General features: G+C 41.5%; 2 protein-coding genes across 3 annotated transcripts in view; one reads left to right on the top strand and one right to left on the bottom strand.

Moving 5' to 3' along the window:
- The window catches only part of GPN1 (GPN-loop GTPase 1), a 26044-nt gene extending 7155 nt beyond the window's left edge, over nt 1-18889 (bottom strand). The window contains exons 1-10 of the mRNA XM_061155064.1: nt 18761-18889; nt 17993-18086; nt 10123-10162; nt 9256-9322; nt 8348-8385; nt 4192-4270; nt 3886-3980; nt 2893-2938; nt 1890-2036; nt 1037-1119 (exon numbers count right to left, since the gene is read on the bottom strand). Coding sequence (XP_061011047.1) covers nt 1037-1119; nt 1890-2036; nt 2893-2938; nt 3886-3980; nt 4192-4270; nt 8348-8385; nt 9256-9322; nt 10123-10162; nt 17993-18086; nt 18761-18871 — 800 coding nt within the window. The 5' untranslated portion in view covers nt 18872-18889. The remainder of the gene's footprint in view (nt 1-1036; nt 1120-1889; nt 2037-2892; nt 2939-3885; nt 3981-4191; nt 4271-8347; nt 8386-9255; nt 9323-10122; nt 10163-17992; nt 18087-18760) is intronic.
- Nucleotides 18880-21580, top strand: CCDC121 (coiled-coil domain containing 121). Of its 2 annotated transcripts, none has more exons than XM_061155062.1 (2): nt 18880-18996; nt 20409-21580. In XM_061155062.1, exons 1-2 carry the CDS (start codon nt 18905-18907, stop codon nt 21361-21363), a joined length of 1047 nt encoding a protein of 348 aa, XP_061011045.1. In that variant the 5' UTR covers nt 18880-18904; the 3' UTR covers nt 21364-21580. The 2 variants fall into 2 exon arrangements, with proteins under 2 accessions (XP_061011045.1, XP_061011044.1); XM_061155061.1 differs by having other exon boundaries at nt 18927-19600.

The raw sequence follows: 21580 nt of genomic DNA, 5'->3' as shown, positions 1-21580 counted from the left end.
CTGCTGAGCTGGGAAGATCAACTCTGGAGAGACCATGACTGATGAGTTCATCATACACTTGGATGAACATGAATAAAAGATGTTTAAATCATGAGTAAAAGAAGCTAGGCCTACTCAGGAAGCCCAGTATATAAATTATGTCATTCATCTGGGCAACAAAGGATACAGAAAAGAGTCTATCCTGAGACTTTGATAACACCCGCAAAAAAAAACCACAAAAAACCCACAACCCTTGTCTGATGAACAAAAAATAATGTCTGAAAATAATAATGTGGCTACTAGGATCGTACTAAGTATGAAGCTTGCTAGAAAGCAGCCAGTTATCGGACCTAAGGGAAGTGTATAGGTGCTCTGACTCCACTTTCCTTTAGATAAATGGAACTCCAGTATTAACCACAACAACAGTTATAACAATCATTTATAAAGAAACATGCTTTCATTGTGTCGGCAATTATGCTAGGTGCTTTAGGTATATCATCTCAAATAATCTCAAATAATCCTCACAATGACCAACCTTAACAATAAATGCTACAGTTACTCACTTATTAAACGAAGGAAAAAGAAGTCTAACTCATGTCTATCTGACTCCAAAGTCTATGTTCTTAATCGGGGGTCAACAAATGTAGCAAACAGGCCAAATCCAGCCCACTGTCTATTTTTATAAATAAAGTCTTATTGGAACACAGCCACACCCAATTGTTTAGGAATTGTCTATAGGTGCTTTTGCACCACAATGATAAGAGTTATTACGGTCCACAAAGCCAAAAATATTTAATATCTGACTTTTACAATACCTGATGACTCCTGTTCTTCATCATTCAATAAAGTGAAGATTTTATATTATTGTGGGTTTTTTTGGTTTTTTTTAAACTAATGGGTACTTGTTAACCCTAAATGTGATGAGACCCGGTACACATCTACATGGAAAATATAATACAAACATGAAAACCGAAACATTTTGCCTAACAAAACTGCTGTCATATCAGAATTGTGAGTAACTAAGAATGTCATCAATAAAATGTTCTTTTATCCTCACCTTTCATATTCTTCTGTGGCACTGGAAACTTGCACGAAGAGTTCTTCTAATCCTGTACCCAGAACAGCGGACACACCCACCACCTGCCAAAAGCATCATTAATGCCACTGAGGAAACAACTGCATATTTTTAAACAGTGTACATTATTTGGTTCAAATTTCATAAAATCTTCATAGAAGAAGTTTGGAAGTTAAGAAGTCCCTGGTAAAGAATGATGCTAAAACAATACAAAACAGCATGCTTACTCAAAAGTCATGGAAATAAAAATTTTTTAATTTTTTAAGTTTAAAAGTCATGGTAATAAGTCCATGGAAAGTAGAGAAGTGAAAAAGAAAATGAGGACCAAACAAGCAGCAGTTCTTTTCATCTGTTCCCTATCACATCAAACCACAGTCTGTTCTCTATAAAAATTAGTATCTCAATGTTTTTGCTTGGACAGTGAATATACTCCTTGCTACCCACACCCTCTTTTCCTTACACAAATCTTACCCTTCCTTCAAAGCACACCTATATGTGCTATATCCTCCAAAATCCCTCATTTCAAAAGTGATCTACCACCTAACCACTATCAGGCCAACTTTTTAATTTTTCCTAATATATCACAATATAAGTTACAATACATTGTATTTCAACTCTGTGTTTAGCGTTCTTTCCTAACTAGATGATAAACTCTCTGAAAGTAGGGTCTCTATCATATTTATCTTTTAAATCTCCAGTTTTTAATAAGCAATGCCTTACAAATTACTTTTCGTAAAGTAATGAACTTCCTCTCCAAAGATATGTTCAAAGCCAGCCCTCTGGATTAATAGATTAACTGGAGAGATGGACAGCATAAGCAAGAGAGAAAGTTTACCCTGAGTGAGCTGTAAAACTCATCTAACACCAGGCTCATTGAACGAGTCAAGTTACTGACATATGTAGTCTCTTGATTCAAGGCATCTTGGAAAGCCTCAAAATCCTGCATCCATTCCACTGCAAAGCTGTGGTCAATGATGTCAGTCTGTACCAGAGAGAAGACAATTATCAGCAACCAGAGATGAGGTCAGACCCCAAACAATGGGAATTTTTATTTTTTTAAACTAATTTTTTAATTAAAATTTTTATTTATTTATTTTTAATTTAAAAAATTTTAAAACTTTTGGCCACATCCCACAGCATGTGGATCTTAGTTCCCTGACCAGGGATTGAACCCATGACCCCTGCAGTGGAAGTGTGGAATCTTAACCACTGGACCATCAGGGAAGTTCCTCCTCCCAATTTCTTTTAATTAAGTGGTGCCAACAAACAGCAATCATTCATATATTTTCCTTCTCTGCTTCCCCCATTTCCTCCTCCACTGAAACAAGCCACAAAGAGCCAAGACTGCTGTGCAGTATAAATAATTAAATGAAGATCTGTATATTCCAGGTTAAAACAGACCCTTCACTATCCACTGCCAAGTGACCATGGCCACAGTGGAGGCCAGCATTTTCCAGGCTCCAAAGTCAAGTACACAGTCTCTTGCATTCTGGCCAACAACCAACCACAGAGAAGTTTTGGTTTTGTTTTAATTGCCACTCCCCATAGACTGGCAGGCCCTCCCCCATTTACACAGTCCTGATCTTGAGGGACAACCCATATGCTGTGGACCAGGAGCTACTCTATTTAGCCTAAATTAACTTTGGAGAAGAATCAGTGACATATATTCATTCAATTTAATTGAGTCCATTTCTGAGAAGTGCTCACAACTTTGCTTTCAGTTAGCTTAAATCTGCTCTCCAGCATCTGAAATCATCCCTCTCACCTAACCAAACTTCTAACACAAGGTTCTAATGAAAAGAAATATTCAGGCAAGACAGGAAGAAGACTCCACTTACTTTATTCATGACCACAATAAAAGGCAGCTTGGTTTTGTATAAGATGCTGAAAATCAAATATGAAGGCATTATTAGTAAAAGCACTTAAGCTCCTGCTTGCATTATTAATCCAATGAAACTGAGTAATTAAAAGGGAGAGGGGTTCAGACTCTAAATACAGGTATCCATTTTCACACAGCACTCACGTGTGTTCCCATCCCAAGCAGGAAACCACTACCACTAAGCAAATAACACACATACACACTCTCTCCTATTCTTGGAGTAATAATGCTTTGGTACTGATCCTGGGTATATTTATGTGTGTGTATGTGTGTGTGTGTGTTTTCACCAAATTAACTGTTTATTAAACAGCTACTCTGAAGACAAAATCATGCTATCAAACATCAGATTTCTATTTGGACCAGGATTTCTTGTGTTTAACAGGAAGGAACATCCCCGGTCACATCAGAAGAGACAAACTGGAGTGCTTGCTTTTTGCAAATGCCTAAAATTAAACTCAGTGTTAATAATGGCCCACCTTGCTCCTAGGTCTAACACACTAACATAGCCTAGTAGGAGATGCCCTTCCTCTCCTAATAGCACCACACTTGAGAAAATATGTGCATGCAGAGTCACGGATCAATCTTTAATTCAGTCTCTCCTCATGTTATCATCTCATTTTTCCTAGCACGAAAAAAAAAAAAGAAAAAGAAAAAGCATTTAGATCAGAGCCTCTATTCTATTCAGAATTGTATTTCATTCAACTGGGGCAATGCATCTACCAGAAGGTGCATTTTCATTCATCACCTATTCTGTAATAAGCAAAGGGGAAAGACGACCAGGGGCTGATGCCAAGGCATATGTGCTTTTCTTCCCTCACCAATCCAGAGCCACTAAAGAGGGTGCGGGCAGCACAAACTGAGAGGGAAGCACTCAGAACTCAAAAATGAAGGAAAAGAACAAGTGGAGACTTCACTTCTTGACACAATACTATGCCCAACAATAATGCATTACCTGCAGGCATAGAGCATATTGGACATGAAGGTCACTGGGTTGGTACTTCGAGATGTGTCCATTACATAAATGACGATCGTTGGAAACGAGGATGCCTAAAGCCACAGAATAATCACAGCTTTAGTCAAAAGGTCCTTGACCTGTCCCCAAACTCTTCTCCTACCCTCTGTGGAGAGGAAGAACCACTTTAGGAGGGTGTGCAGAGCTCTATGACTCTATCCCACATAAGTTCCCAGGCAGAAAGATGGAAGTTTTTCTTGTCTGGCTCTCTACTTAACCCTCATTAACAAGTCCTAAAATACTTACCAGGGCCTCAGTGATAATTGTCCCAGAAGCTGACCATGTGAATACCTCAATCTGTCCAGGTGTGTCAATTAAGACATACCTGTGTCAAAAAAGATCATAAAAGAAGTTTTTATTTGCGCATTCTGAAAGATATTCCAGACCACAAAACATTAACATCTGGGCATTTAAGACAAGAAATAACCTCCCATGCCAAGTCTCACGTCTTCCCATTGCCATTAAAGTGAAGACCACATTCCCCCAGGCTTTGGTCAGTGTCCAATATTCAGGTTCATTGGCAGGAGCAGCAATACATCAGTACTGCAGTCACAGAGGAAACTGACAGTTTTAGAAACACACTGCATTAAAAATGAGAGATAACCAAAACCAGTATGTAAATCTCTTGGGAAACCTGTTTACTTAGCAGTGGGGTTGGAAGAAAACAGAGGGAAGGGAGGAAGAGAAAAAGAAGGTGGTAACTAAAGAAGAGGGTCTCCTCTTGAGGGGATGCAATGTTCTAAACTTGTGGTGATGGCTGTACAATTCTATAACTACCATAAAAGCCACAGAATTGCACAATTAAAATGGGTAAAGTGTATGGCACATGAATTATATCTCAATAAAGCTGTTTGTAAAAAAGAACAAAGATTCACTCATATATGGACAATTAACTGTCAACAAAGGAGCCAAGAACATACAATGGAGAAAGGGAAGTCTCTTCAAGAAATGGTGCTGGGAAAATCAGTCATATGCAAGAGAATGAAACCAGACGACTCCACATACAAAAATGAACTCAAAATGGATGAAAGACTTGAATGTAACACCTGAAAGAAAACAGAGGCAGTAGCCTCAGTGCCATCTGTCTTAGTGATGGGGATCGGACACCAAAAGCAAGGAAATCAAAAGCAAAAATAAAAGATGAGACTACATCAAATGAAAAAGCTTCTGCACAGCAAAGGAAAACATCATCGAAACTAAAAGGTGGGAATTCCCTGGTGGTCCAGTGGTTAGGACTTGGCATTTTCACTGTGGTGGCCCAGGGTTCAATACCTGGCTAGGGAACTAAGATCCCACAAGTCACTGGGCATGGCTAAAAAAAAAACCCAAAGGCAACCTACTGAACAGCAGAAAATGTTTGCAAATCACGTCTGATTAGGGATTGGTATCCAAAATACATAAAGAACACATACAATTCACGAACAACATGATTTATAAATGAGAGAGGATATAATATGTAGACATTTCTCCAAAGAAGATACACAGATGGTCAATAGGCACATGAAAAGATGTTCAACATCACTAATTACTAAGGAAATGCAAATCAAAACCACAGTGAAATGTCACCTCACACTTGTTAGAATGGCTCTTATCGAATACATAACAAATAACAACTGTTGAAGCAGATGTACAGAAAAAGAAACACTCGTACACTGTTAGTGGGAGTATAAACTGGTACAGCCACTATGAAAAACAGCAGGAAGATTCCTCAAAAACTGAAGGGTAGAGCTACCATATATGATTCAGTGATTCCACTTCTGGGTATTTACCCAAAGAATATAAAAACACTAATTAGAAAAAATATACACACCCATATGTTCATTGCAGCACTACGTACTACACCCAAGACCCAGAAGCAACTCAAGTGTTCACCGATGGATGGATGAATAAAGAAGACGTGGTATACACATAGTAGAAAACTATTTAGCCATACAAAAAGAATGAAATCTTGCCATTTGTGACAACATGGATGACGCTAAGTAAAACAAATCAGAAGCAAAAAGACAACTACTGTACAATTTCACTCATAGGTGGAATAATCTGGGAAAAAGAGAGAAAATGAAACAAAGAGAAAAGAAAACCAACCAAAAGCAAGTTCACAGATACAGAGAACAAATCAGTGGTTACCAGAGGGGAAAGGGGTTGTGGGTGGGTCACAGAGGTGAAAGGGATCAACTGTATGGTGACAGATGATAGCTGGCCTTTGGGGGTGATCACTCTGCAGTGTACACAGATGTTAAATTATAATGGGCACTGGAAACTTATTTAAAAAAAAAAAAGCAAAAAATTCGAATAGACATTTCTCCGAATATATATCAATAGCTAAGAAGTACACTAAAAGATGCTCAACATCATTAATCATTTATGAAATATATATCATAAACACAATGTGACACCACTTCGTACCCACTAAGATGGCTCTAATCAAAAACAGTAATAAGTACTGCTAAGTATGTATAGAAAATGGAACCCTCAATGCATGTATGTTGTAAAATGGTGCCTGCAGCCACCAGGAGCTTGGAGGAACAGGGAATAGAATGAATGCTAATGAGAATGGGGTTCTTTTGGAGATGAAAATGTTCTGAAATCAGGTGATTATGATCAATGCACAAATGTGTGAATATACCAAAAACCACTAAGCTGTACACTTTTAAAGAGTGCACTTTATGGTCTGTGAATTCATACTGTAATAAAGCTGTTACTTTAAAAAAACTACTCCTAAAAAAAAGTAAATAAAATAAAATAAAAATAAAAAACTACTCCTATATAATCCTTTTTTTGTAAAAACACCTTATCCAGCCATCCTTCTATCTATGTACATATAAACAGAAACACCTGGGATGATAAATCACTGCTACTATATCCTCATAGTAGCAATAATGATAATAATGATTGTTATTTCTAATGATAAGAAGGATGATAGCTTCCTATTTTAAATCTATGAATGGTAGGAAATATTCACAGTAATGTCTATACACTTTTTACAAAAACAATAAATTATCTTCCTTTCTTTTAAAAAAGCAAACCTATTAAAAATTTAACAACAGTTAATCATAGATAATGATAATAAGAATATTACTCTATTTTATGTTTTAAGACATTTCTCCAAAGACATACAGATGGCTAACAAACACATGAAAAGATGCTCAACATCACTCATTATTAGAGAAATGCAAATCAAAACCACAATGAGGTACCATTACACACCAGTCAGGATGGCTGCTACCCAAAAGTCTACAAGCAATAAATGCTGGAGAGGGTGTGGAGAAAAGGGAACCCTCTTACACTGTTGGTGGGAATGCAAACTAGTACAGCCGCTATGGAAAACAGTGTGGAGATTTCTTAAAAAACTGGAAATAGAAAAAAAAAAAAAAAAAAAAAACTGGAAATAGAACTGCCATATGACCCAGCAATCCCACTTCTGGGCATACACACTGAGGAAACCAGATCTGAAAGAGACACGTGCACCCCAATGTTCATCGCAGCACTGTTTATAATAGCCAGGACATGGAAGCAACCTAGATGCCCATCAGCAGATGAATGGATAAGGAAGCTGTGGTACATATACACCATGGAATATTACTCAGCCATTAAAAAGAATTCATTTGAACCAGTCCTAATGAGATGGATGAAGCTGGAGCCCATTATACAGAGTGAAGTAAGCCAGAAAGATAAAGAACATTACAGCATACTAACACATATATATGGAATTTAGAAAGGTGATAACGATAACCCTATATGCAAAACAGAAAAAGAGACACAGAAATACAGAACAGACTTTTGAACTTTGTGGGAGAATGTGAGGGTGGGATATTTCAAAAGAACAGCATGTATACTATCTATGGTGAAACAGATCACCAGCCCAGGTGGGATGCATGAGACAAGTGCTCGGGCCTGGTGCACTGGGAAGACCCAGAGGAATCGGGTGGAGAGGGAGGTGGGAGGGGGGATCGGGATTGGGAATACATGTAAATCCATGGCTGATTCATATCAATGTATGACAAAACCCACTGGAAAAAAAAAATAATAGTAATAAAAAAAAGAAAAAAAAAAAAAAAAAAAAAACAGTCTCTCTGAATCATGTGAATTATATTACTTTAAATAAGGATTAGAAAGGTATCTCAGAGACTTTAATGCCAATAAGTAAGAGAAGGCAACTGAACAAGTGAGTTGACTCAAATTCTAAAGATACCTCCTAAGAAGCCAGAAATATATTCCAAAATGATTGGGGGTGTGATTCTATTAAACCGAGCTCCACATTGTGGAGCATCTCAATGACTTGTCATGGTTTCATCTCAAACTTCACTCTTTCAAATCTTGAGAGTATCCCAAAATCTTTCAAAACACCTAGAAACACGTCTACTACAGAGTAATAAATAGGCATTAGACTGAAATCACTTACTTAGACATGTTCTGGGCCTTCTCAATAAATTTCATCACCTAAAAGGGAAAGATGTCAATTACAACAGGATCCAGGTTCAACAAAAAAAAATTGCAGGGCCCTGTCCAGAGTGGCCCACCTCACAGGCACCATTCAAAACTGAATCTCTATGTTCTCCATCTGAGGACACCAGCTAACATGCTCATGGAACTACAGAAGCAAAGCCACACCTGCAGCAGCACAACCCCCTGGAGCACAGGGCAAGGGCCTAAGCAGCTGAAGACTTGATCTGTCGCTCCCAAGTCTCTTTCTTGGTGCTTTGGTAAAATATTAACAGCTTGTCTCACTGGGTGAAACCGGGGTTAAAAAAAAAATAGTGATGCAAAACTCTTAAGGAAGTGGAATGTGACAGAGAAAACCTCATAGATGACAACTATCTACTGGAAGTGAAAAGCCCCATAATCATTCCATTCTCTGCCTGGCAGACCTTCCCACTCCCCATCCCTCCAACCCACCCTCAGAGTAAAACTGCATGCCAACAACAGATCAAGAATAGAACCCGGGGGGATTCCATGGCGGTCCAGTGGTTAGGACTCTCGTGTTTTCAATGCCAAAGACCCAGGATTCAATCCCTGGTTGGGGAACTAAGATCCTGCAAGACACATGGCCAAAAAGAAAAAAAGAGATAGCAAGAGAACTCAAGTCTCTTAGGTGTCTGCTGTCTTGGCTGCCACAAACATTCAGTGTGAAGTCTCTCGCCATGTTGATCATCCTCACATTGCCTACTTCTCTGTCTACCAAAATGCCTCCTTATGTTCTATATGGACATCCAGATGGATTGCCCTTCTTTCCCGATGTGATCAAGCCAAGGCATTTAAGAGTCACAAGTTTTAACACAGCCATGTCTATGTAAATAGAGACAGATATACCTGATCAAATCTGGTAGCAAAGAGATTGAGTGAGGTCACTATGCCACCATTAGGTCCAAGTCCATACCTAGACATTAAGTTAAGGATTTAAATTGCTTATAGATCAATTTAGATGATAAAGTTTATTATCTTGACAATCCCTCACACACACACACAAAAACCCAGGATAACATTAGTGTTCCATTGACTAGAATGTACCATACAATCTTAACCTCATAGGGAAACATTCATTATTTATATCTACCTCATTCATTTATTGTTTAAAAACAGCCACGTAAAATGGGGCCAAATGGAATGGACAGATATTTCAGGCATTGACAGCCTGAGAGCATTAGCCATGAAGATCATCTATGTACCACTCCTTGCTCTGATTCTCACTCATCAAGTCACCTGAGGATTGGAGTCAGTCTTCCTACTCAGTAGGACCTAAAGGGAAAGTACACATTTTATGGGCAATGCACTAAGAGTTGACCAACCCAAAACTTAGAGTTGATCTTACCAACCTTTGAGTTTCCCAGTCTAAAGAGATGGTGACCAATAGCTTTATCCACCCAGGTAATACTACCTTGTGGACCCAGGCACACCACCAGCTAGCCTCTCATCCTCCGTGCTAATCACAACATCCTGCAGTTTGGGACAAAGGCAGAAAATGGAACTCACAAGCTGAAATAGGATGTCTAATCACCTACAGTGCCTCTCCTCACATTCATCATCCCTCCTCTTTATAAAGTCACTTGAAAGCTATCAAATGCTTTTGCTAGTATAATTCACAAGGAAAGGCACAGATATTTTTTCAAAGCTACACAATACACAGACAGTAACTAACCAGGGATGAGCCAACAACAAAGTAGATGTGGAAAAGGATACTGTTTCATGACTTCTTTATACTTCACAGTGTCACGAATGTCTGCAGAGGAAAAAAAAAAAGAAATGGAATTTAACACATAAGAAACAATACAATTTCAGACTCTCTATAATATCTAAGCCAATTGACCTCTCAAGTCATCTCTGCTTCCTCTGAGGAAACAAATCAGTTTCTCTCTTAGCATCCAAGTCACTTTTCAAATCTGTTTCATAAATTTTCAAGCTAAGATCACTGAACTGTGATAGCAAAAGGAGCAAGTTCAGGAACAGACTAGGAGGAGAAAAGGTACCCTGGAAGTATCTTCCCTCCCGACAAGAAACTGAAACCAGCTTTTGAAGCTTCTATGTTCAGCACTGTCTGTTAATAATTTCTCCAGTTTCACACTGGTTTACTTCCTTATGGCCAAGGATAACTGCCAAGTAACCCAAAAAGAAGGTTAGGCTAGGAGTTCTCCAGTTACAGTAGGGATGGTCTGAGATGAAAAGAAAAGTTCTATACAACTTAAATACTTTCTCAGCGACCATATATATAGAAAAAGGGAGTTAAATCAAGAAAAAAAGGCTTATTTCTTACTCCTCACTTACTAGTAACTAAGTTAAAGCCGATAATACTTTTATAAAGGTATTAACTTGGGGAGTGGATGTCAGGGAGAGAAATAAGTGATGAAGATTAAAAGGTACAAACTTTCAGTTACAAAACAAATGAGTCATGGGGGTGAAATGTACAGTGTGGGGAATATAGTCAATAATAATATAATACTGTTGTATGGTGACAGATATTAACTCGATTTGTCACAGCGATCATTTTGAAATGTTTACAGATATTTCAAATTAGTATGTTGTGTACCAGGAACTAATGATAATACTTTGGCAGGTCACTTACACTGCAAGACAAATAAACACACAGAAAAAGCAGACTGGATCTGTAGTTACCAGAAGTGGGTACAGAGGGAGGCAACAATTGGACAAAGGTAGGCAAAAGGTACTAACTTCCAATGCTAACACCAATAAATACTAGGGATGTAATATACAATATTATAATCGTAACGAGCACTGCTATATGTTACATATGAAAGCTATTAAGAGTTCTCATAACAAGGGGAAAAAGATTTTGCATTCCTTTAATTTAACATCTATTTCCGCTTTGTTGACGATAGATGTTCACTACCCTGATGCTGGGAAAGATTAAGGACAGGAGGAGAAGGGGACGACAGAGGATGAGATGGTTGGATGCTATCACTGACTCAATGGACATGATTTTGGGTAGCCTCCGGGAATTGGTGATGGACAGGGAGGCCTGGCGTGCTGCAGTTTATGTGGTCACAAAGAGTTGGACATGACTGAACAACTGAACTGAAATGAACTGAAACTTACTATGATAATCACTTCCTGAATTTCTAAATCAAACCATTATGTTATACAACTTAATCATATACAATGATGTATGTCAATTATATCTCAACAGAACTAGAAAAAAATGTATTTGGATGGAATTCAAAATAAAAAGGAAATTGATCTATCCAGTAATATCTAACTAAACCTAAGCAGCAGTTGGTAGACCTACCCCATCAACTACTGCTCCTTGGAAGAAAAGCTATGACCAACCTAGAGAGCATATTAAAAAGCAGAGACATTACTTTGCCAACAAGGTCCATCTAGTCAAAGCTATGGTTTTCCCAGTAGTCATGTATGGATGTGAGAGTTGGACCATAAGGAAAGCTGAGTGCCAAAGATTGATGCTTTTGAACTGTGGTATTGGAGAAGCCTCTTGAGAGTCCCTTGGACTGCGACGAGATCCAACCAGTCCATCCTACAGTAGATCAGTCCTGGGTGTTCACTGGAAGGACTGATGCTGAAGCTGAAACTGCAAAACTTTGGCCTGATGGGAAGAGCCAACTCACTGGAAAAGACCTTGATGCTGGGAAAGATTGAAGGCAGGAGGAGAAGGGGACGACAGAGGATGAGATGGTTGGATGGCATCACTGACTCAATGGACATGAGTTTGAGCAAGCTCGGGGAGTTGGTGACGGACAGGGAAGCCTGGCAAGCTGCAGTCCATGGGGTCGCAAAGAGTTGGACACGACTGAGCGACTGAACTGAACTGAGCCTTTAAGTGAAAAGATGGAAATATTTTTTCTCCAAAATTGTTCCCATAATGATTTCTGCTTCTTAATACCAGGTCTTCCTTAATTAGTATGTTTGGAGTACAATCTTAATGAGATTAAAAAGAGACCAGGGGAGAAAAGACTAACACCAAGGAATAGTCTGAAAATCAGGAGGCCTAGATCCTATCAAGTATCAGGACACTGGCTCTCACCCATTCTTAATCTTTTTTATCCTCACAGAGTGTGATGAGGGAGGGAACCTCTTACCATGACAATGCACACCAGCATATACACACACATTTTCCCATGTAACTTTGCAAGATGGCTACAGATCAGTAAGCAGACTATGCACCAAACCCTCATGCTCTAAACTTGAAGACAAGAAACTGCATACACAAGGTTTATGTATCAGAGCCTGCTGAAGGGTTTATGTCTTAGAAGACAGAGGATTGACTTTCTGTCACTTCATTTTTCCAAACAGCCATACTCTGACACCCTCGGGTCAAAAAGAGGTAGAGAGAATAGTAGTGGTAAGGAAAAAAGGAAATCTATAGCCCTGTCATAGAGTCAAAAAATTACAGTGGTGTGATCACTCACCTAGAGCCAGACATCCTGGAATGTGAAGTCAAGTGGGCCTTAGAAAGCATCACTACGAACAAAGCTAGTTGATGTGATGGAATTCCAGTTGAGCTATTTCAAATCCGGAAAGATGATGCTGTGAAAGTGCTGCACTCAATATGCCAGCAAATTTGGAAAACTCAGCAGTGGCCACAGGACTGGAAAAGGTCAGTTTTCATTCCAGTCCCAAAGAAAGGCAATCCCAAAGAATGCTCAAACTACCGCACAATTGCACTCATCTCACACGCTAGTAAAGTAAAGCTCAAAATTCTCCAAGCCAGGCTTCAGCAATATGTGAACCGAGAACTTCCAGATGTTCAAGCTGGTTTTAGAAAAGGCAGAGGAACCAGAGATTAAGTTGCCAATATCCGCTGGGTCATCGAAAAAGCTAGAGAGTTCCAGAAAAACATCTGTTTCCGCTTTATTGACTACGCCAAAGCCTTTGACTCTGTGGATCAAAATAAACTGTGGAAAATTCTGAAAGAGATGGAAATACCAGACCACCTGACCTGCCTCTTGAGAAACCTGTATGCAGGTCAGGAAGCAACAGTTAGAACTGGACATGGAACAACAGACTGGTTCCAAATACGAAAAGGAGTACATCAAGGCTGTATATTGTCACCCTGCTTATTTAACTTATATGCAGAGTACATCATGAGAAACGCTGGGCTGGAAGAAGCACAAGCTGGAATCAGGATTGCCAGGAGAAATATCAATAACCTCAGATATGCAGATGACACCACCCTTATGGCAGAAAGTGAAGAAGAACTAAACAGCCTCTTGATGAAAGTGAAAGAGGAGAGTGAAAAAGTTGGCCTAAAGCTTAACATTCAGAAAACTAAGATCATGGCATCTGGTCCCATTACCTCATGGGAAATAGATGGGGAGACAGTGGAAACAGTGTCAGACTTTATTTTTGGGGGCTCCAAAATCACTGCAGATGATTGCAGCCATGAAATTAAAAGACGCTTACTCCTTGGAAGGAAAGTTATGACCAACCTAGACAGCATATTAAAAAGCAGAGACATTACTTTGCCAACAAAGGTCCGTCTAGTTAAGGCTATTGTTTTTCCAGTGGTCATGTATGGATGTGAGAGTTGGACTGTGAAGAAAGATGAGCAAAAAAAAAAAAAGAAAGAAAGAAAGAAAGATGAGTGCCGAAAAATTGATGCTTTTGAACTATGGTGTTGGAGAAGACTCTTGAGAGTCCCTTGGACTGCAAGGAGATCCAACCAGTCCATCCTACAGGAGATCAGTCCTGGGTGTTCATTGGAAGGACTGATGCTCAAGCTGAAACTCCAATACTTTGGCCACCTCATGTGAAGAGTTGACTCATTGGAAAAGACCCGGATGCTGGGAGGGATTGGGGGAAGGAGCAGAAGGGGACGACAGAGGATGAGATGGTTGGATGGCATCACCGACTCAATGGGCATGAGTCTGAGTAAACTCCGGGAGTTTGTGATGGACAGGGAGGCCTGGAGTGCTGCGATTCATGGGGTCGCAAAGAGTCAGACACGACTGAGCGACTGAACTGAACTGAACCATAGAATCTGTAGCCTCTAAGATTGGGCTGCCTCAGGCCAAACTACAGGGAAGGAGCACAGCCCCATCCATCAGCAGAAAATTGGATTCAAGATTTATTGAGCATGGCCTTGCCCACCAGAGCAAGACCTAGTTTTCCCCATAGCCAGTTCCTCCCATCAGGAAGCTTACACAGGCCTCTTATACTCATCCATCAGAGGGCAGACAGAATGAAAACCACAGTCACAGAAAACTAACCAAAATGATCACACATGCCACAGCCTTCTCTAACTCAATGAATCTATCAGTCATGCCGTGTAGGGTCACCCAAGATGGACGGGTCATGGTGGAAAGTTCTGACAAATCATGGTCCACTGGACAAGGGAATGGCAAACCACTTCAGCATTCTTGCCTTGAGAACCCCATGAACAATGTGAAAGGCAAAAAGATATGACATTGAAAGATGAACTTCCCAGGTCAGATGAACTTCCAATATGCTACTGGAAAAGAGTCAAGAAACAGCTCTAGAAGGAATGAAGAGGCTGAGTCAAAGAGGAAACGAAACCCAGCTATGGATATGTCTGGTGGTGAAAGTAAAGTTTGATGCTGTAAAGAACAATATTGCACAGGAACCTGGAATGTTAGATCCATGAATCAAGGTAAATAGTAAGTGGTCAAACATGAGATGGCAAGAGTGAACATCAATATAATCAGTGAACTAAAATGGACCGGAATGGGCGAATTTAATTCAGATGACCATTATACCTACTATGGTGGGCAAGAATCCCTTAAAGAAGTGGAGTAGCCCTCATAGTCAACAAAAGAGTACAAAATGCAGTACTTGGATATATTCTCAAAAATGACAGAATGATCTCTGTTCATTTCCAAGGCAAACCATTCAATATCACAGTAATCCAAGTCTATGCCCCAACCACTAATGTTGAAGAAGTCAAAGTTGAATGGTTCTATGAAGACACACAAGACCTTCCAGAACTAACACACACACACACACACACACAAATGTCCTTTTCATTATAGGGGACTGGAATGCAAAAGTAGGAAGTCAAGAGATACCTGGAGTATCAAGCAAGCCTGACCTTGGAGTACAAAATGAAGCAGGGCAAAGGCTAACAGAGTTTTGCCAAGAGAACGCACTGGTCATAGCAAACACACTCTTCCAACAACACAAGAGATAACTGTAAACACGGACATCACCAGATGGTCAATATCAAAATCAGATTGATTATGTTCTTCACAAACATAATGGCAAAGATGAAGTTCTGTACAGTCAATAAAAACAAGACCAGGAGCCAACTGTGGCTCAGATCATGAACTCCTTATTGCAAAATTCAGACTTAAAGAAAGTAGGGAAAAGCACTAGTCCATTCAGGTATGACCTAAATCAAATCCCTTACACTCATACAGTGGAAGTGACAAATAGATTCAAGGGATTAGATCTGATAGAGTGCCAGAAGAACTATGGACAGAGGTTTGTGACATTGTACAGGAGGCAGTAATCAAAACCATCCCCAAGAAATGCAAAAAGGCAAAATGGTTGTTTGAGGAGGCCTTACAAATAGCTGAGAAAAGAAGAGACACAAAAGGCAAAGGAGAAAAGGAAAGATATGCCCATCTGAATGGGCAAGTTCCAAATAATAACAAGGAGAGATAAGAAAACCTTCTTAAGTGATAAATGCAAAGAAATAGAAGAAAATAATAGAATGGGAAAGACTAGAGATCTCTTCAAGAAAATCAGAGATACCAAAGGAACATTTCATGCAGAGATGGGCACAATAAAGGACAGAAACAGCATGGACCTAACAGAAGCAGAAGATATTAAGAAGAGGTGGCAAGAATACACAGAACTGTACAAAAAAGTCTTGACCTGGATAACCACAATGGTGTGATCACTCACCTAGAGCCAGACATCCTGGAGTGTGAAGTCAAGTGGGCCTTAGGAAGCATCACTATGAACAAAGCTAGTGGTGATGATGGAATTCCCATTGAGCTATTTCAAATCCTAAAAGATGATGCTGTGAAAGTGCTGCACTCAATATGTCAGCAAATTTGGAAAACTCAGCAGTGGCCACAGGACTGGAAAAGGTCAGTTTTCATTCAAATGCCAAAGAAAGACAATGCCAAAGAATGCTCAAACTACCACACAATTGCACTGATTTCACACGCAAGCAAGGCTTCAAGCTAGGCTTCAACAGTATGTGAACCAAGAACTTCAAGATGGACAAGCTAGATTTAGAAAAGGCAGAGGAACCAGAATCAAATTGCCAACATCCATTGGATCATAGCAAAAGTAAGGGAACTCCAGAAAAACACCTACTTCTGCTTCATTGACTATGCTAAAACCTTTGACTGTGTGAATCACAACAAACGGGAAAATTCTTAAAGAGATGGGAATACCAGACCACTTTACCTGCCTCCTGAGAAACCTGTATGCAGGTCAAGAAGCAACAGTTAGCACTGAACATGGGACAATAGACTGGTTTCAAATTGGGAAAGGAGTACATCAAGGCTGTATATTGTCACCTTGCTTATTTAACTTATATGCAGAGTACATCATGAGAAATGCTGGGCTGGATGAAGCTCAAGCTGGAATCAAGATTGCTGGAAGAAATATTAATAACCTCAGATATGCAGATGACACCACTCTAATGGCAGAAAGCAAAGAGGAACTAAAGAGTCTCTTGATGAAGGTGAAAGAGGACAATGAAAAGGCTGGCTTAAAACTCAACATTCAAAAACTAATGGCATCCATTAGTCCCATCACTTCACAGCAAATACATGGGGAAACAATGGAAACAGTGACAAACTTTATTTTCTTGGGCTCCAAAATCACTGCAGATGATGGCTGCAGTCATGAAATTAAAAGACACTTGCTCCCTGGAAGAAAAGCCATGATAAACCTAAACAACACATTGAAAAGCAGAGGCATTACTTTGCAGACAAAGGTCTGTGTAGTCAAAGCTATGATTTTTCCAGTAGTCATGTACGGATGTGAGAGTTGGACCACAGAGAAGGCTAAGCACCAAAGAATTGATGCTTTCAAACCTGGTGCTGGAGAAGATTCTTGAGAGTCCCTTGGACAGAAAGGAAATCAAACCAGTCAACCCTAGAGGAAATCAACGCTGAATATTCACTGGAAGGACTGATGCTGAAGCTGAAACTCCAGTACTTTGGCCACCTGATGGGAAGAGCCAACTCATTTAAGAAGACCCTGATGCTGGAAAAGATTGAAGGCAGGAGGAGAAGGGGACAACAGAGGGTGAGATGGTTGGATGGCATCACCGATTCAACGGATATGAATTTGAGCAAACTCCAGTAGACGGTGAAGGACAGGAAAGCCTGGCGTGCTGCAATCTATGGGGTCTAAAAGAGTTGGACATGACTGAGCAACTGAAGGACTGAACAACAATAACATGGAAGGGGAGGGAGTAAACAAAGAAAAAAATGGGAAATAGGAAGAAGGCTGTTTCAGGATACTAGCAAATCTAAGGGAAATGAAATCAGGCAGTTTAGAAAACATTAAAAATGAAAGTATTGAAGACGGGTAGGATAGGTTGACCGCTTCCCATTCTCTAGGAAACTTTACACAAGTTCTGGCAGAGTTTACTCACCAATATTGGCAGGAAAGGGAACTTCATGCACAGCTGGGTCCAAGTTGATCACATAAGGTGGACACCCTTGACTATGCAGATATCCTGTGAGCCTCTGCAGTGACATGGAGAGAGGGATGGACTGAGACCAAGAGCAGGACACAGGGACAAGAGTGAACTTCCTCCCCTTTATCCAACTTACCAGAAGAATTGTACTTCCATTTCCCTCTACCTTATTCGTCTCTGATCTCCACCTACAACATTCACTCTCAGCTGAAATGCTACCTTTCTTCGTCGCACATCCAAGAGTCTCCTCTACTCTCCATCACTTAACTTGGCGCGGGGGCGGGGTTTCTATCTCCCCGCCAAAATATTAGCTCCACCTAAGCGGGAACTTTGTCATTTCTGCTGTATCCCCAGTGCCTGAAACATGGCAGGCATCCCAGAAAGAATTCTTTAGAAATCTACACTTCAGAAACCTAGCACTCTATTAACCGCCAGAATTCCTTTAAGCCTCTGCCTTGTGGAGTTGGCAACATGACAACTTCTATACCAACTACGGTCGTACCAAATCGGCACTGGTGGTGCGTAGAAGAGTCTAAATGAACCCAGGTTAGGATCTGAGAAGGCTTCGCGGAGAAAGGAACCGGAGTTGCCGGTGTGTCCCTGAAAGCAGGCGCCGGTTCCCTCCAACTCCCCAGAGAGACCTCCTCACTTTTTCCCCTGGCCTTACTCCCACCACAGACAACTTGTCGCGCGCCCCGACTACGCCCGCGCAATGTAGGTCACCTGTACAAAGGTGGTCTTCCCAGACCCCGCCATTCCCAAAACCAACAGACACGCTGGGGACTGGGGACCTCCTGAAGCTTGAGATTCCGTGGCAGCTGCGGGCGCGGCCATCTTGCTCCTGGCTCCGCCCACTAGACCATAGAGATGCTACTTGCCAGAGAGACACCCGCGACTTTCCGGATTCTGAATGAGACTAGAACCCAACAAAACCAAATCGAATCCAGCCCAACCGGCCAGTAAGGGCAGGGCCAAGGGGCGAGACGTGCACCTTTTTCTGTCCGTTGTGATCCGGATGGGGGCCCAACTAGGGACCCCGTCAGGGAAGTGGAGGCACTGGGAGGACGGCTGGAAAAGGCCAACCAAAGAGCTGCTCACGGTCGTCGGGCAGGGCCTGGGAAGGTCAAAGCTCTGGATCCCGGGCGGGCAGGACGATCAGGGACCCCAGGGTCCACCAGGGACCCCGGGGACCCCAGGAACCCCAGGGACGACCAGGGATTCCCGCGCTACGTTAGTGAAGAAAGTGCGTTTTCCTGTCAGCCCCCGGGGAGCGGGGAACCGAGCCTCTGGAGAACCGGCCGTCAGAGCTGTTCCGTCAGCCGAGGATGTTAGGCGGCTTAGGACTGCACGACAGGGAACCCTGACGGGATGCGAGACCCAGCGTTGCTTGGCCACGCCGAGATCCGCAGAGCCTAGTTCAGAGAAACTGGGGATAACCCCCGTAATGACACGCTATTTTCGAGTGTTGCCAGCCCCCAAAAGTAGCTCTCGCTCCCTGGTTGTCTCCCGAAAGGGACAGAACCGTGACATCGGGGAAAAACAGTCGGCTGACGAGTTTGTCAAGTAGGTACTGAAGGGGCACCTCCCTCCACCCTAAAGCCCTTGGCACCCGGAAAGCTGAAGCTAAGAGCTGAGGCATGTGCTCCTCCCAATCACCCGATTGGCTCCAATGGCCCTTTGGAGTGGCTCTAGTGTTCAGTAAGCTGTGAGATGTGGGTTTTACACCCAGGCTCTGTTGTACATTGTACATTCCTGGAGTTAACTTCTGAAGTCAGGAGGAGAAGGGGACGACAGAGGTTGGATGGCATCACCGACCCAATCGACATGAGTTTCAGTAAACTCCGGGAGTTTATGATGGACAGGGAGGCCTGGCCTGCTGCAGTCCATGGGGTCGCAAAGAGTCCGACAGGACTGAGCGACTGAACTGAACTGAGGGTTGGCCATCAGCTGAGGACGTTAAGCGGTTTAGGACTGCAGGACTCCGGACCCTGGAAGGATCCAAGCCCCAGAGTTGCTGGGCTGCCCGGAGATACATAGAGCCTAGTTTGGAGAAACTAGGAATTTCTGGGGGTGTACATTGTGGTGAAGTCATTTCAATTCTCTGAACCTGTTTTCTCCTCTTTAAGCTGGAGATACTACCTCTCAGGGTTGCAGCGAAGACATGTCACTTGTAAATTTCACTCCCTTGTCTTTACCCCTAGTTCTACCACTCTCCCCCCACCACTCCTACCCCCTTACCTTGTGTGAGGGACATTGATTTGTCCTCCCAAATACTTGATATATGAATTACAGTACAAGTGTGCATTTTTTAAATTATTTTCTAATTTCTCATGAAAAACATGAGCAAATGTCTCACTTGTTCTTCTTTCAGGTTGGCTGAGGACTCCAGTAATTCCCTTCAACCAGATGTTAATTTCATACATACTTTTCTCAAGCCAGAGAAACTAACAAAGGTCGAGAAAAGGTTTAAGGGAAGAGCAGTAATGGAAATGATGAAGCTGGACAAGGAAATCAAAGAAACTCAAATTCGGCTAGAACCCTTAGTGGTGGAAACCCGGCAGCTACTGGAGGAAAAAGATCACATACAGAAGGAAAACCAGTTCTTTCAGGAATACCTGACCAAGCAAACGGAGGAGTCTAGACAGAGAACCGAGAAGCTGTGGAACTACTATCTACAACAAAGTGTGAAGATTGAACAAAGAAAACGAGAATTAACCTCCAAATATGCGAACAAAAATTCAGCACTTAAAAGAGAGCTCTTGGAGAAGGAAAACACCCTATCCAATTTGAATAAGCAGTTGGAGGCAATGAGGGACATTTCAGTGATAAAGGAAAAACAGGACAGAGAAATTGAGAAACTTCAGCAGGAGATAAAGAAGACCCACGTTGAGACAGCTGCAAAGAAACAGGCGATGCTCGTCCAGTTCTTCCAGGACAAAGCATTACTGGAGGCACAGCTGAGTGAGCTAGAGGCAAGGGAGTCAGGAAAGAAGTTAACAAAGGAGCTGAAAAGCAAGAACCAGGCCTTGGAGAAGGCAGCAAAGCAGCACGTTTCCGAGTTCCACAGTAACATCAACAGACAGCACCAACAGTTACAGAAGGAACTGCCGGAGTTAGTTCAGAAATGCCATCAGTTGGAGGATACTCACAGCCAATTAAAAAGGAAGCAGCAGCTGCTGCAACAGGAGCACTGGTACGTGGAGTGCTTAAGGCGAGGGAGGCAACAGCTGCAAGAAAGGCGTAATCGGTGCCCAAATGGACAGGGTTCTCCGAAGACCACAAGGAACCCTGCCGTAGGCACCAAATCAAAGGTGCATCCAAAGTAATTTCTAAAATAACACTAAGTCTAGACTGGAGCACGGGTTCTTAGGTGCTATATAACATAACCCTGGTTAGGAAGGCTTTGAGATATCAGATTGCTATGATAAAATACCCATTATAATGTGTTAATGTGAAGGAGTAGGTGTTTTTCTCAACCAGTACTGCTAGATTATTGGTAGCACTGGCTTCCCATTAAGTTAGGTTTTTTTTTTTTTTTAATTA

This window comes from Dama dama, chromosome 11, assembly GCF_033118175.1.
Source record: "Dama dama isolate Ldn47 chromosome 11, ASM3311817v1, whole genome shotgun sequence".
In the NCBI taxonomy this organism is placed as follows: Eukaryota; Metazoa; Chordata; class Mammalia; order Artiodactyla; family Cervidae; genus Dama; species Dama dama.
The sequence above is the reverse complement of the archived record's forward strand: the minus strand, read 5'-3'. Positions and strand labels throughout refer to the sequence as shown.

Bases quoted from the DNA above. Each gene is read 5' to 3' on its own strand.
- CCDC121 (XM_061155061.1), top strand. From the start codon at position 18,948: ATGAGACTAGAACCCAACAAAACCAAATCGAATCCAGCCCAACCGGCC. The intron at 19,601-20,408 runs GTAGGTACTGAA...TTCTTCTTTCAG, and splicing joins TCGGCTGACGAGTTTGTCAA to GTTGGCTGAGGACTCCAGTA.